Source organism: Cetorhinus maximus, unplaced genomic scaffold (genome assembly GCF_964194155.1).
Source record: "Cetorhinus maximus unplaced genomic scaffold, sCetMax3.hap1.1 HAP1_SCAFFOLD_368, whole genome shotgun sequence".
NCBI lineage: Eukaryota > Metazoa > Chordata > Chondrichthyes > Lamniformes > Cetorhinidae > Cetorhinus > Cetorhinus maximus.
The window spans coordinates 136,689-153,189 of record NW_027596314.1 but is presented as its reverse complement, the minus strand read 5'-3'; the positions used below and the strand labels follow the sequence as shown (position 1 = coordinate 153,189).

Genomic DNA, 16,501 nt, shown 5'->3' with positions numbered 1-16,501 from the left:
CCCTCAAGCCTGCTCTGCCATTCAATAAGATCATGGCTGATCTGATTGTAACCTCAACCCCATATTCCTGCCTACCCCCGATAACCTTTCACACCCTTGTTAATCAAGGACCTATCGAGCTCTGCCTTAAAAATATTCAAAGACTGTGCTTCCACTGCCTTTTGAGGAAGAGAGCTCCAAAGACTCACAACCCTCTGAGAGAAAAAATTTCTCCTCATCTCCGTCTTAAATGAGCGACCCCTTATTTTTAAACGGTGACTAGATTCTCCAACAAGAAGAAACATCCTCTCCACATTCACCCTGTCAAGACACCTCAGGATCATAAACGTTTCAATTAAGTCACCTCTTACTCTTCTAAATTCCAGTGGATACAAGCCTAACCTGTCCAGCATTTCCTCATAAGACATTCCTGGTATTAGTCTAGTAAACCTTCACTGAACTGCTTCCATCTTTCTTTTACATCTTTCTTTAAATAAGGAGATCAGTACTGTACACAATACTACAGATGTGGTCTCACCAATGCCCTGTACAACTGAAGCATAACCTCACTACTTTTGTAATCAATTCCCCTCACAATAAATTCTAACATTCTATTAGCTTTCCTAATTACCTGTTGTACCTGCACACCAGCCTTTTCTGGTTCATGCACTTGGACACCCAGATCCCTCTGAATCTCAGAGTTCTGCAATCTCTCACCATTTAGATAATAAGCTTCTTTTTTATTCTTCCTGTCAAAATGAACAATTTCACATTTACCCACATTATACTCCATTTTCCAGATCTTTGCCCACTCACTTTACCTATCTATTTCACTTTGTAGCCTACTTATGTCCACTTCACAATTTACTTTCCTACCTATCTTTGTGTTGTCAGCAAATTTAGAAACCATTGCTTTGGTTCCTTCATTCATGTCATTTATATAAATTGTAAATAGGCGTGGCCCCAGCACTGATCCCTATGGCACACCACTCATTACATTCTGCCAACCAGAAAAAGACCCATTTATGCCAACTCTCTGCTTCTTGTTAGCTAGCCAATCTTCTATCCATGCCAATATGTTACCCCCTACACCAAGATCTTTTATTTTCTGTAATAAACTTTAATGTGGCACTTTACCAAATGCCATCTGGAAATCTAAGTACAGTACATCCACTGCGTCCCCTTTATCTGCAGCACATGTGAGTCCTTCAAAGGACTCCAATAAATTGGTTAAACATGATTTCCTTTCCACAAAACCATGTTGACTCTTCCTGATTGCCTTCAATTATTCTAAGTGCCCTGCTATAACATTGTTAATAATAGCGTCTAATATCTTCCCTATGACAGATGTTAGGCTAACTGATCTATAGCCTCCTGCTTTCTGTCTCCCTCCCTTTTTGAATAAAGGAGTTATATTTGCTATTTTCCAATCTAATGGACATGAACAGGAAGTTTGCTGATGATACAAAAATGGTTGTGTGTTTGATAATGAGGAAGAAAGCTGTAGGGAAAACAAGGCAAAGGATTACATGATAAATGTAAGGATACTGAGAATTGTAGAGGAACAGAGAGATCTTGGAGTTCATGTCCACGGATCCCTGAAGGTAGCAGGACAGGTAGATGTGGTGATTAAGAAAGCCTACAGGATATTTACCCCTATTAGCCAAGGCATAGAATATAAGAGCAGTAAGGTTCTACTTGAACTGCATAAAACACTAGTTAGGCCAGAGCTAGAGTACTGTGTACAGTACAGGAAGGATGTGATCGCACCAGAGAGAGTACAGGGGGGATATAAGAAGATGTGCCAGGAATGGAGAATTTTAGCTCTGAGGTAAGATTGGATAGGCTGGGGTGGTTTTCTTTGGAGCAGAGGAGGCTGAGGGGAGACTTAAAGGAAATGTATAAAATTATGAGGGGTTTAGATAGATTGGATAGGAAGGCACTATTCCCTTTGGTTGAGGGGTCCATGATGAGGGAAAGAAGTAGGAGGTATAGAGGGGATATGAGGGAATTCTTTTTCACCCAGAAGGTGGTGGGGAGCTGTAACCCGCTGCCTGAAAGGATGGTAGATGCAGAAACCCTCATAACATTTAAAAAGTGTACATTAATGATCTAGACATGAATCTAGGAGCTATGATCAGTAAGTTCGCAGATGAAATGAAAATCTGTGGTGTGGGAATTAGCAAGGAGGAAAGCTTTAGACCACAGGACAATATAGATGGGCTGTCAGATGGGCAGAACAGTGGCAAGTGGAATTTAATCCTGAAAATGTGAGGTGATGCATTTTGGGAGGACTAACAAGGCAAGGGAGTACATGAGAATGATAGGACTTTAGGAAGTAGAAAGGATCAGAGGGACCTTTGTGTGCATGTCCATAGATCTTTGAAGGCAGCAGGACAGGTGTATAACGTGGTTAAGAAGGCATATTGGATATTTGTCTTTATTAGTCAAGGCATTGAATACAAGAGCAGGGACATTATGATGGAGCTGTATGAAGCATTAGTTAGGCCACATCTGGAGTAGTGTATGCAGTTCTGGTCGCCACACTGTAGGAAGGATATGATTGCACTGGAGAGGGTGCAGAGGAAATTCACCAGGATGTTGCCTAGGCTGGATGTTTCAGCTATGAAGAGAGACTGGATAGGCTGGGGTTATTTTTATTAGAACAGAGAAGGCTGAGGAGGGACCTGATTGGGGTGTACAAAATTATGTGGGCCATAGATAGGGTAGATAGGAAGAAACTTTTCCCCTTAGTGGAGGGTCAATAACCAGGGGGCATAGATTTAAGGTAAGGGGCAGGAGCTTTAGAGGGATTTGAGGAAAAATCTTTTCATCCAGAGGGTGGGGGGTATATGGAGCTCACTGCCTGAAAGGGTGGGAACCCTCAAAACATTTAAGAAGTATTTAGATGAACATTTGAAATGTCATAGCATACAGGGCTACAGGTCAAGTGTTGGAAAATTAGATTAGAGCAGATAGGGGCTTGATGACCGGGGCAGACATGATAGGCCAAAGGGCCTGTTTCTGTGCTGTATAGCTCTATGGCTCTAGGTATTTGGATGTACACTTGAAGTGATGTAACCTGCAAGGCTACGGACCAAGAACTGGAAATTGGGATCTGGCTGGATGACTACTAGTTGGTCATTACGGACACAGCGGACTGAATGAATTGCAACATGGACAACAAACTTTACCCAAAACTGGGACTGTAACTCTCACTAATAACACAGCTCAATGGTTTGCCCATTTTAGCTGCCAAGTATGTTTATATAAGCACACGAGGTAATTTGCCTGCATAGAACAAATTCTTCAACATTCCCAATGAGATCGATGTAATCATCAAAAGATGAAAAGATCATTAAAAGTTTCCCAGTCTCTCTAATATCTGAAATCTTTGCCCACAGACATTTCACCTTCCACATTCAGAGGGCGATGATATTCAGGTCCTGATGAATCAGGTAACTGTCAGATCATGACATATTTGGTTTGAGGTTCCCGCTTGGGAATCCTCCTGTTCTAACTCCTGTAAAAGGAGTTTCCAGGGAAGTTTCACTGTGAATCCAGGATCGAAATTCACAACATATTTTCTTCCGGCATCCGGTCCGAGGATGGCCGCGCCTGCGCCTGCGCCCTGTCGCTATAAAGACGGCGGCTGCGCATGCGCCAGGCTGCACATTATCCCTATAAAGATAGCGGCTGCTAACTCGGACCTGTCACTAGCAGAAACATCAACAGTGTTGAGCCTCTCGGTGTAAATAACGGATTGTATCAAAAATACTGGAACAGACTTCTCACCCTCCGGACGCTTTTTGAATGATGGCGGATAAGGAGACCCAGAATGCTCCGCGCGAATGAATACGCCCTATCTCCACCAGAAGGGCAGTAACGCGCAGGCGCAGGACGGCTCCGTCCCCGGAAGCCGCCTGTCTGAGCGGAGCATGCGCAGTGTGGCTCCAGGCTGAGCGCAGCCTCAGAGAGAGTGAGCGCGGCTCCTGGAATCTGAATGGGAGCGGCCGGGAGCGGGAGGAAGAAGGATGCCTGTAGGAGCTGTTAATCCATTTCACACAGGCAGATACTTTTAATTTATGATGGGTTTATAGGAGTCAGTAGCAAGGCAGCTCATATTGCCAATCCCCAGTTACCTGTTCAGAAATTGATGGTGGGTTTTGTTCTTGAACCGCTGCAGCCCGTGTGGTGAAGGGGCTTCCGCAAAACTGTTAGGTAAAGACTGAGAGGATCTTCATCCAGTGATGAAGCAACAGTGACGTGTGTCCCAGTCTGTAACATTGACTTACATTTATAACAGTGATGTGTGTCCCAGTCTGTAACACTGACTTACATTTATAACGGTGATGTGTGTCCAAGTCGGTAACATTGACTTACATTTATAACGGTGATGTGTGTCCAAGTCTGTAACACTGCCTTACATTTATAACGGTGATGTGTGTCCCAGTCTGTAACACTGACTTACATTTATAACGGTGATGTGTGTCCAAGTCTGTAACACTGACTTACATTTATAACGGTGATATGTGTCCAAGTCGGTAACATTGACTTACATTTATAACGGTGATGTGTGTCCAAGTCTGTAACACTGACTTACATTTATAACGGTGATGTGTGTCCTAGTCTGTAACATTGACTTACATTTATAACGGTGATGTGTGTCCAAGTCTGTTACACTGACTTACATTTATAACAGTGATGTGTGTCCCAGTCTGTAACATTGACTTACATTTATAATAGTGATGTATGTCCCAGTCTGTAACATTGACTTACATTTATAACAGTGATATGTGTCCTAGTCTGTAACATTGACTTACATTTATAATGGTGATATGTGTCCAAGTCTGTAACATTGACTTTCATTTATATAGCACCTTTGATGTAATCAAACATTCCAGGGTGTTTTATGGGAGTTTTACAAAGCAACATCTGACACCGAGACACACAGCGATATCAGGGAAGAAAGTCAAAAGTTTGGTCAAAGAGGTAGGTTTGAAGGAGTGTCTTAATGAGGAAAGTAAGTTACAGAGGTAGAGAGATTTCATGAGGGATATTGTGAGTTTTTGCCTTTGGCCCAGCCACAAACACTGAAGGAACTGAAAATGGGGTTGCTTAAGAGACCGGAATTAGATGAGCACAGAGATCTCAGAGGGCTGTGGGGCTGGAGGAGATGACAGAAACAGGTGTGGGCAAAGCTTTGGAGAGATTTGGAAACAGATGAAAGTTTTAAGATTTGAAGCACTGCTCAACCTGAAGCCTAAGTAGCTCAGTGAGTAGAGTAGTGAAGGGAAGCAGAGTTTTGGATGATCTCAGCTTTACAGAGAGGTTGAATGTGGGATGAATTAGAATATTCAAATTTAGGGAGTGGAATGGATGAGAGTTGCAGAAGCAGATTAGCTGACTCAGGGGAAAAGCAGGTGAGATTGCTGAGGTGGAAATAGGCGGTGTTCTGTGGTCAGGCGATCAGCTGGGGGGAAACATGACACTGAGATTGTGCCCAGTCTTGTCCAGCCTGGGACAGTTTCCAGGGAGCGGAATGAAGTCAGTGGCTATGGAATAGTTTAGAGCGGGGACTGAAGACAATGTCTTTGGTCTTCATGATATTTAACTGGAGGAAATTTCTGTTCATCCAGTACTAGGAGTCAGACAAGTCAGGACAGTTTCAACTTGGAGGGGAACTTGGAAGTGATGGTTCTCATATACACCTGCTTCTCTGGTTCTTCCAGATGGTAGAAGTTGAGGGTTTGGAAGTTTCTGTCAAAGTTTAGGTTGAGTTGTGGATATATAAAATCCCTCTCCTTTGCCCCCTAATGCTCCCACATCTCAAAGTCTGCCTGTTCTCCCTTAGAAGCCAGAGTCCAGATCCAGATGAGATGGTGGATCCCTTTCCCTGAAGGACATTAGTGAACCAGTTGGGTTTTTATGACAATCCAGCAGTTTTCATGGTCACTTTTCCCTAGTGCCAGCCCCACAAATTACCAGATTCATTCAGCTCAATTTCACAATCTGCCTTTGTGTCTTTGTGGGTTCTCTTGCTCACTCCCTTTTCTCTGTTTTAAGTCAATTTCACAGGGTATTGGAGGGGAAGAATTTACAGTCAGGAAATTCAAACCCAACATCACTTCAGGATCTAACAGAGTTGCACAATTTATCGTAACCTGAATATTGTCGGATTTTGAACATGGAAGAAAAAACACCGTTCACAGTTGGGAGAAACCATACACGTGTTCTGTGTGTGGACGAGGCTTCAACCGATCATCTGACCTGTCGAGACACAAGCGCAGTCACACTGAGGAGAAACCCTGTAAATGTGAGGACTGTGGGAAAGGATTCAATTTTCCAGTTCAGCTGGAATCTCATCGGCGCAGTCACACCGGGGAGAAGCTGTTCGCCTGCTCCGAGTGTGGGAAGGGATTCACTCTGTCATGTAACCTGTTGGCTCACCAGCGAGTTCACTCTGATGAGAAACCTTTTAAATGCCCAGACTGTGGGAAGTGCTATAAAAGTTCTGGTGAACTGATGCGCCATCAACGTATTCACACTGATGAGAGGCCATTCAGGTGCTCTCGGTGCCATACTGGGTTCAGGCAATTATCTGACCTCACTGTACACCAGCGAGTTCACACTGGAGAGAGGCCATTCACCTGCTCCGAGTGTGGGAAGGGATTCACTCAGTTAGCCAACCTGCTGACACACCAGCGCATTCATACTGGTGAGAGGCCGTTCACCTGCTCCTTGTGTGGAAAGGGATTCACTACATTATCCAACCAGCTGGAGCACCAGCGAGTTCACACTGGGGAGAGGCCATTCACCTGCACTGTATGTCAGAAGGGGTTTGCTCACTCATCCACCCTGCTGAGACACCAGCGAGTTCACAAAGATGCATGAGAACGCCACCATCTTCATGTTCTCCACCAAGCCCCATGCCATCCTGACTTGGAACTATTATCGCCATTCCTTCACTGTCACTGGAAGAAAATCCTGGAACCCCTTTCCTAACAGCACTGTGCGTGTACCTATCCCACATGGATTGCAGTGATTCAAGAAAGCAGCTCACCAGCACCTTCTCAAGGGCAATTAGGGATGGGCAATAAATGCTGGCCCATCCAGTGACACCAGCGACACCCACATCCCATGAACGAATAAGTAAAAAAACTTATAGTGCTTGAATTTTTCTGTTAATCACACTTAGAACTGAACTACGTTCCTAGTTTATTTCTGCTGATGTAAATGAACTCCAGCCCAGTTATAGGGATTAATATTCTGGATAAAAGTTAAATAAATCAGCTCTGTTTTAAATTATACAATATGTTGAGTCATTTTAATATCTCTAACGTGTTAGCTCCTTTTGAATTGCTCTCCCTCTCCCCTGTCTCCTCCATCCTCACCCCCAACAAGTGCTCATGGAGGAGCAGCTCATGGTCTTCTTTGTCACTAAAATTGAGACAATCCAACCAGCTGCCTCTGTTGCTTCCCTCCCTTCCCCTAACCTACTGGGCCAAACCTCTCCTAACGTTCCCCTTATACCGAGCTCTGAACTCACATCTTCCTCTAGTTTCTCTCCCAGCTCCCCTCGTGCCGTCTCAGAGCTCATATTGTCCATGAGACACACCTCCTGCTCCATTGACACTATTCCCACTAAAGTACTGACTGCACAACCTCTCCATGGGAAGATAATGCAGTGGATTCGGAGCTCTCTTCTCCCCAGCTCTGATCTAAGAAGCTGCAGCTACACTGGAGATATTTATATTTAATTTGGTCACCACATTCATCATCTGGCCCTGTTCAAACCATAACCACAAGGATATCTGTGTATTCTGAGTGTGAACACAAGGCTGTGTCACTATTACACACAGGTACCATTTCCTTGGTTCACATCTCTATACAATGACCAGCTCTTTACACGTCCCCTTCCACACTCAAATCAACATCACAAATACAGATTATCTGCTCATTATCAGATTGCTTGTGGGATCTTGCTGGTTCCTCAAATCCCATCTAAACCCCCTGCCCTTTATTTTAAATCTATGCCCCCTTGTTATTGACACCACCGCTAAGGGGAAATGTTTCTTCCTATCTACCCGATCTATGCCCCTCATAATTTTGTACACCTCTATCAGGTCCCCCCTCAGCCTTCTCTGCTCGAAGGAAAACAACCCTTGCCTATCCAGTCTCTCTTCATAGCTGAAACGCTCCAGCCCAGGCAACATCCTGGTGAATCCCCTCTGCACCCTCTCCAGTGCAATCACATCCTTCCGAGAGTTTGGTGACCAGAATTGCACACAGCACTCCAGCTGTGGCCTAACTCACATTGTATACACTCCAACATAACCTCCTTGCTCTTATATTCTGTGTCTCAGTTAATAAAGGCAAGTGTCCCATATGAGCTGGGGTGGGGTGGAGACAGGCGACATTATGGAGATTAAAATATCTGGTGTTAGTGATGGTGTGGATATGTGGTCAGAAACTTATCTTGGGGTTAAATCTGACACCAAGATTGTGAACAGTGTGGTTGAGCCTCCAACAGTTCACAGGGAGAGGGATGGACACTGCAGTTATAGAATGGAATTTGCCAGGCTGATCAAATCCACAAGAAAACTTGACAACGTTATCACAATGATTTTGCTATTTGCATTTATTACAAGAAGGCTTGTGCACTGAAGTCAGAAGTAAAGAGTCCACGGCCACCTTCAGAGATTTTAAAGATTAATTTAAGGTATTTATTAACAAAAAGAAGAAAAAACTTAAACACACACACACAAAATCACGGTTAAACAGTTACTTAATCTTATAGCATTTCGCAAAATTCATACTTAACCAGACTACCAACTACACACTTCCTTTAAGGCAACAGCCCAAATAGATTCCCAATTTATAAAGACATTCAATACTATTACCACAAGCACCCACTCAACAGTGGAATTCCAAAAGCTTTTAACACAACCTTGGTTACTGGAACAGCAAACTTCTGAAGGGTAGCTAGAGGCTCCCCCCCACCCCCAACCCCCCACCCTCCAAGTCTGTTTCACATGTTGCGCCTTTCAAGATCTCACATGGCCATACCACACACAACCTTCCATCCTTCTTTAAATATATGTTATACCTTTTGATTTGTAAATCCCATTGTTTCTCTTTTGAAGTTACTTTTCCCAGAATACAAAAATCTTTCATGTTGTTATTATGGCCAGCACTTTTGGGAAAAACAAATGCAATCACTTTGCCTGACTTATCTTGGCAGTTGTAGACATTACACCATCCCTTTGAAAATCAAACAACTCCTTCTTTATCTAAACATGTAAATTACCTTCACACCTTATCCACTGAGACCTCATTCCAGCTCACTCATCCCCATTTCAAATGCTTCTTTTACACCTCACTCCTTTGATAATTTAAAACTTGCAGTCTAATTGTCTTTAGTTAATTAAATTAGCCACACACACTGAACCATAAGCTTGCTTTACAATATCCCACAATAATATCAGAAAAAATCTGATAGTTCCTTGACAATTCGAAGTGGTGACTGAAGACAATGGCTTTGGTTTTCCCAAATTTTGATTGGAGAAAATTCCTGCTCATTCAGTACTTGGTGTCGGATAAGCAGTTTGATAATTTAGTAACAGTGGAGGAATGAAGAGGGATGGTGGTGAGGTAGAGCTGGGCGTTGTCAGTGTACATGTGAAAACTAACATGGTGCTTTTGGATGATGTTGCCTAGTGGCAGCGGGTAGATGAGAAATAGGAGGGGCCAAGGATAGATTCTTGGGAGACACCAAGTTCAAGGACTTTGTAGAGAAAAGGGAGTTTGGAGATGGGGTGGTAGTTTGTAAAGATGGTGGGATAAAGGTTTGTTTCTTCTCAGGAGGGTGATGGTGGTGGATTTTAAGGCAAGAGGGACAGATAAGAGAAAGAACCATTAACAATATCAGCTAACCTGGAGAAAATGGATGGTCAGCAGTTTCGTGAGAATAGGGTCAAGGCAGCAGAAGGCAGGTCTCATTGACAAGATGAGCTCTGAGAGAGCAAGAGGGAGAAAAACAGGTTCAGGGCAAGGGGCAGGGGGGAGCTTTAGAAAGAGTTTGGCCCAGTGGGCCAGTGGAAAGAGGAAAGCAGCTGATCGGATTGTCTCAATCGTAGTGACAAAGACGATCTATGAGCTCCTCACACTTGTTGTTGGAGGTGTGGATGAAGGAGACAGAGGAGAGGGAGAGCACTTCAAAAGGAACTAATTTGTGTTAGAGATATTAGAAAGACTCAACACGATGCAAGTTTAACACAAAGCTGATTTATTTGACTTTATCCAGAATATTAACCCCTACAATTGGACTCGAGTTTATTAACATCAGCAGAAACAGACCAAATGGACACAGTTCAGTCCTGGATGTGATTAACAGAAAAACCCAATCACTTGTGAACTCGCTGATGTTTCAGCAGTTTGGATGAGGTTATGAATCCCCTCCCACACTCGGGGCAGGTGAATGGCCTCTCCCAGTGTGAACTCGCCGGTGTCTCAGCAGGGAGGATGTGGTTGTGAATCCCCTCCCACACTCGGGGCAGCTGAATGGCCTCTCCCCAGTGTGAACTCGCCGGTGTCTCAGCAGGGAGGATGTGGTTGTGAATCCCCTCCCACACTCTGAGCAGGTGAATGGCCTCTCCCCAGTGTGAGTGCGCTGGTGTGTCAACAGGATGGATAAGCGAGTGAATCCCATCCCACACTCTGAGCAGGTGAATAGTCTCTCCCCATTGTGAATTCGCTGGTGTACACTGAGTTGAGATGATTGTCTGAACCCAGTCCCACAGTGAGAGCACCTGAACGGTCTCTCATCGGTGTGAACACGTTGATGGATCATCAGGTCCCCGGAACTTTTAAAGCACTTCCCACAGTCTGGACATTTGAAAGGTCTCTCGTCAGTGTGAATACTCTGGTGATTCAGCAGGGTGGATCTGTTAGCAAATCCCTTCCCACACTTGGAGCAGGTGAATGGGCTCTCCCCAGTGTGAATTCGCTGGTGTACAGTGAGGTTAAATAATGTCTTGAACCCAGTCCCACAGTGAGAGCACCTGAATGGCCTCTCGTCAGTGTGAACACGTTGATGGGCAGTCAGTTCCCGGGGACTTTTAAAGCACTTCCCGCAGTCTGGGCATTTGAAAGGTCTCTCGTCAGTGTGAACTCGCTGGTGTGTCAGCAGGGTGGATGAGCGAGCAAATCCCTTCCCACACTCGGAGCAGGTGAACGGCCTCTCCCCAGTGTGAACTCGCCAATGTTTCAGCAGGCTGGACGAACAAGTAAATCCTTTCCTACACTCAGGGCAGGTGAACGGCCTCTCCCCAGTGTGAATTCGTTGATGATTTTCCAGCTCTGATGGGTAATTAAATCCCTTCCCACAGTCCCCACATTTCCACGGTTTCTCCCTGTTCTGACTGCATTTATGTTTCAACAGATTAGATGATCGGTTGAAGCCTCGTCCACACACAGAACACGTGTACGGTTTCTCCCCACTGTGAACGGTGCTTTTTCCTTCCATGTTCAACTTCCGATGATATTTGGGTGACGATAAGCTGGGCAACTCTGTCAGATCCTGATGTGATGTTTGGTTTCAGTTTCCCAACTGCAAATCCTCCCCTTCTAATACCCTGTGAAATTGATTTAAAACAGAGAAAAGGGAGTGAGAGAGAACCCACAAAAACAGGTTGTGAAATTGAGCTGAATGAATCTGGTAATTAGTGGGGCCGGCACCAGGAAAAAGTGACCATGAAAACTGCTGGATTGTCATAAAAACCCAACTGGTTCATTTATGTCTTTCAGGGAAGGGAACCTGCCACCCAGTCTGGGCCTACACAAGGCACCGGCCTAGATGGGAGAAGACAGGAAGAGAGAGAAGGGTCGGGGTGGGAGAGGGAAGGGTTGAAAAAGAGGGATTACAACTCAACCAGAATTTTGACAGAAAATCAAAACTCTGAACCTCCACCACCTAGAAGGGCCAGGCTGGGAGGTGTGTGTGAACACCATCACCTCCAAGTTCCCTTTCAACTCACACACCATCCTGATTTGTCTGACATCCAGTACTGGACAAACAGAAATTTCCTCCACTTAAGTATTGGGAAGACCAAAGCCATTGTCTTCAGTTCCCACTACAAACTCCACTTCCTGGCCACCGACTCCATCCCTCTCCCTGGTAACTGTCTGGGGCCAAACCAGTCTGTTCACAACCACTGGGTCATAGTTCACCCAAAAATTAGCTTCAAACCACATATATGCATCATCACCAAGGCCGCCCATTCCCAACTCAGTAACATCGCCCGACACTGCCCGACTCACTGCTCATCCTTTCCTGAAACTCTCATCCATTCTTTTGTCACCTCTAGACTTAACAATCCTGACCGGCCTCCTACATTCAACCTCTCTGTAATCTTGAGATCACCCAAAACGCTGCTGTCCGTGTGCTTACTCGCACCAAGCCTTGTTCACCCATCAGCCCTGTGCTCACTGACCTACAAAGGCTCTGGGTTAAGAAGCACCTAAATTTTAAATTCCTCATCCTTATTTTCAATTACCTCCATGGCCCCTCCCTATCTGTGTAATCTCCTCCAGCCTCACAACCCTCTGAGATATCTGCGCTCCACTGATTCTGACATCCTGAACATTCCCGATTTTAATTGCTCCACCTTTGGTGGTCGAACTGCCAAAGCCAAAAGCTGTGGAATTTCCTCCCTAAACCTCTCTGTCTCTCTACCTCACTTTCCTCCTTTAAGAGACTCCTTAAAAACTATCTGTTTGACCAAACTATTGGTCAAATGCCCTAACATCTCCTTATGTGGGTTTCGTGTCAAATGTTGCTGTATAACACTCCTGTGAACACACATTGGAATGTTCTATTACATGAAAGGCACTATATAAATACACATTGTTGTTGTTGATTTCAGCATATATCACTGTTCCTTCATCATCACTGGGTGAATAGCCTGTAACATTGTGGGAGCACCTTCACCACACAGACTGCAGTGGTTCAAGAAGGTCAAACATCATCTTCTCCACAGGTAAGTGGGGATGGGTAATATCTGCTGCTAGTCTTGTTAGTGAAAGGTCAGGGAGTGGGACTAACTCTTGCTCTTACAGAGAGCCAGCATGGGCATGATAGGCTAAATGGCCTCTGGCTGTATTGTAACCATTCAATGATTCTATGACTCAATGAAAAAGGACCAACACTGGAGGCCAGGGACCAACTTCAGCCATCAATGTCAACCCTGCAACAAACCGGCTCTTAACTGGTCCGTCTGTGTTTCCAGATTCAGTTCTGTGCACAACGCCTGCAATAAAATAATAGCAAAATACTGCAGCTACTGGAAATCTGAAACAAAAAGAGAAAATGATGGAAATTCTCAGCAGGTCAGGCAGTAACTGTGGGGAGAGAAAAAGAGTTAGTGTTTCAGGGTGTGCAGAATGAACTATGGGAAGTAAAAATGCTGCAGAATTTGATGGTCAATATAAACTCAGAAACAGAAGAGAAATGGACGACAGTGCAGGAAAAACAATTCCTGACCATGAAACATACTATGGGAAGATAAAGCTGGAAAGCCAGCAGCACATGATCGGGTGATGGGCAGTGGTGGAAACCTCATTTAGACGCAGTTGGTAGAAGTAACAGTAAAATGTTGAACATAACTAAAACACACCCATTATTAGAGACAGAGGAAGTTAGACAATGGCAGGGAGGTGATCAGGGAGGGCAGAGGTGAAACAGAGCAATGGGTGGACATGGATTCAGATCCACAGTAAAGGAGCCACACCAGCCTCAGAGCCATGGAACCTCTCACAGATAACAGGGAATAGCACTAAAAGCTCTAAATTGTAGAGGAATGGTCAAAAATACTCACCTCTGAACCAATTTCAGTTTTCAATATTAAAATCTCCTGCTGGAGCTTGCAGCTGGAAAGATATCAGAAACACTGGAGTCAGAGAAAAATCTCCCAGTTGATGAAATACCCGGGGAGTGGGGGTGATGTCACTGATCAATTGTCGGTGCGTGATGACATCACAGACACGAACACTGAACATCTGGGTCTGTGCAAACCAGTGATCACCACACATAATGAAGGATGTGAGGGTCCTTGAGAGGGTGCAGAGGAGATTTACCAGAATGGTTCCAGGGATGAGGGATTTTAGTAACAATGTTAGGTTGGAGAAACTGGGGTTGTTCTCCTTGCAGCAAAGGAGGTTGAGGGGAAATCTGATAGAGATGCAAAAGTTTATAAAAAGTTATAAAAGATAAGGTTGAAGCATTTGCCACAATCTTCAGCCAGAAGTGCCGAGTGGATGATCCATCTCGGCCCCCTCCGGAGGTCCCCAGCATCACAGATGCCAGTGTTCAGCAAATTTGATTCACTCCACAGCTGAAGGCACTGGATAGTGCAAAAGCTATGGGGCCCTGACAATATTCCAGCAATTGTACTGAAGACTTGTGCTCCAGAACTTGCCTCGCCCTTAGCCAGGCTGTTCCAGTACAGCTACAACACTGGCATCGACCCAGCAATGTGAAAAATTGCCCAGGTATGTCCTGTACACAAAAAGCAGGATAAATCCAACCTGGCCAATTACCACCCCATCAGTCTATTCTCGATTATCAGTAAAGTGATGGAAGGGGTCATCAACAGTGTTATCAAGCGGTACTTGCTTAACAATAACCTGCTCACTGATGCCAAGTTTGGGTTCCATCAGGGCCACTCGGCTCCTGACCCCATTACAGCTTTGGTGGAAACATGGACAAAAGAGCTGAACTCTGGAGGTGAGATGAGAGTGACTGTATCATGGCAGCATTTGACCAAATGTGGCATCAAGGAGCCCTAGCAAAACTGGAGTCAATGGGAATCGGGGGGAAAACTCTCCACTGGTTAGAGTCATACCTAGCACAAAGGAATGTGGTTGTGGTTGTTGGAGATCAATCATCTCAGCTCCAGGACATCACTGCAGGAATTCTTCAGGGTAGTGTCCTAGGCCCAACCATCTTCAGCTGCTTCATCAATGATCTTCCTTCCATCATAAGGTCAGAAGTGGGGATGTTCGCTGAAGATTGCACAATGTTCAGCACCATTTGTGACTCCTCACATATTGATGCAGCCCACGTCCAAATGCAGCAAGACCTGGACAATATCCAGGCTTGGGCTGAAAAGTGGCAAGTAACATTCGAGCCACACAAGTATCAGGCAATGACCACCTCCAGCAAGAGAGAATCTGACCATCGCCCCCTGACATTCAATGGCATTACCATCACTGAATCCCCTGCTATCAACATCCTGAGGATTGCTCTTGACCAGAAACAGAACTGGACTAGCCATATAAAAATAATGGCTACAACAGCAGGTCAGAGGCTAGGAATCCTGTAGTGAGTAAGTCACCTCCTGACTCCCCATAGTCTGTCCACCATATACAAGACACAAGTCAGGAGTGTGATGGAATGTTCCCCACTTGCCTGGATGAGTGCAGCTCCCACAACACTCAAGAAGCCTGACACGGTCCAGGACAAAGTAGTCCACTTGACTGGCACCATATTCATAAACATTCACTCCCTCCACCACCGATGCACAGTAGCAGCAGTGTGTACCCCATCTACAAGATGCACTGCAGGAATTCACCAGGGTTCCTTAGACAGCACCTTCCAAACATGGCCGGTACCATCTGGAAGGACAAGGGCAGCAGGTAGATGGGAACACCACCACCTGGAATTTCCTTTCCAAGTCACTCACCATCCTGACTTGGAAAAATATCGCCGTTCCTTCACTGTCACTGGGTCAAAATCCTGGAACTCCCTTCCTAACAGCACTGTGGGTGTACCGATAGCACATGGACTGCAGCGGTTCAAGAAGGCAGCTCACCACCACCTTCTCAAAGGCAACTAGGGATGGGCAATAAATGCTGGCCCATCCAGCAAAGCCCACATCCCTGTGAATGAATGAAAAAAACATAAGTTATTAGCTAATCATAAAAGTATCACAGACACAGATTTAAGGTAAGATCTACAGGGGGAATGTGAGGAAGAAATTTCACACATTGAGTGTTAATGACCTGGAACTCAATGCTTAAACTCAAATACTGATAATATCCAGGTCCTGATGAATCGAGTGACTCGAGTCAGATCTTAATGTGATATTTGCTTTGAGTTTGTTGTGCGTAAATCCTCCCCTTCTAATCCCCTGTAAAAGGAGTTTCCAAAATCCATCCCCGTCAGTCCAGGATAGAAATGCACAACATTCTCCCCTCCTGCTGACAGGGACAGGAATTACCGCGCATGCGCCCTGTTGTACATTAACCCCGCTCAAGATGGCGGCCGTTAACCCGGGCCTTTTGCTGGAGACGCGATCCCGCAGCCTTCGCCCCGCAGATAGTTTCTTATTTTGGGTTCAGAGCCGCATAGAGTGCTTACAAACCCTCCCCGTCCACCCACCGGCTCTATTTTTCCCTCCACTCCGCTCTTTATCTTACCTTCTGTGGATCCGACAAACAATCCTCTGTTCACCGCCATTAC

General features: G+C 45.1%; 1 protein-coding gene and 1 pseudogene across 2 annotated transcripts in view; one reads left to right on the top strand and one right to left on the bottom strand.

The window, feature by feature from the left end:
- The window catches only part of LOC144673478 (uncharacterized), a 78,462-nt gene extending 71,198 nt beyond the window's left edge, over nt 1–7,264 (top strand). The window contains exon 7 of the mRNA XM_078535298.1: nt 6,192–7,264. Coding sequence (XP_078391424.1) covers nt 6,192–6,873 — 682 coding nt within the window. The 3' untranslated portion in view covers nt 6,874–7,264. The remainder of the gene's footprint in view (nt 1–6,191) is intronic.
- Nucleotides 7,265–10,186: 2,922 nt separating this feature from the next.
- Nucleotides 10,187–16,501, bottom strand: LOC144673471 (uncharacterized; annotated as a pseudogene). The gene is made up of 2 exons (XR_013574315.1): nt 16,459–16,501; nt 10,187–11,615 (listed from the first exon to the last, which is right to left on the bottom strand). The product of XR_013574315.1 is annotated as an uncharacterized LOC144673471 (transcript).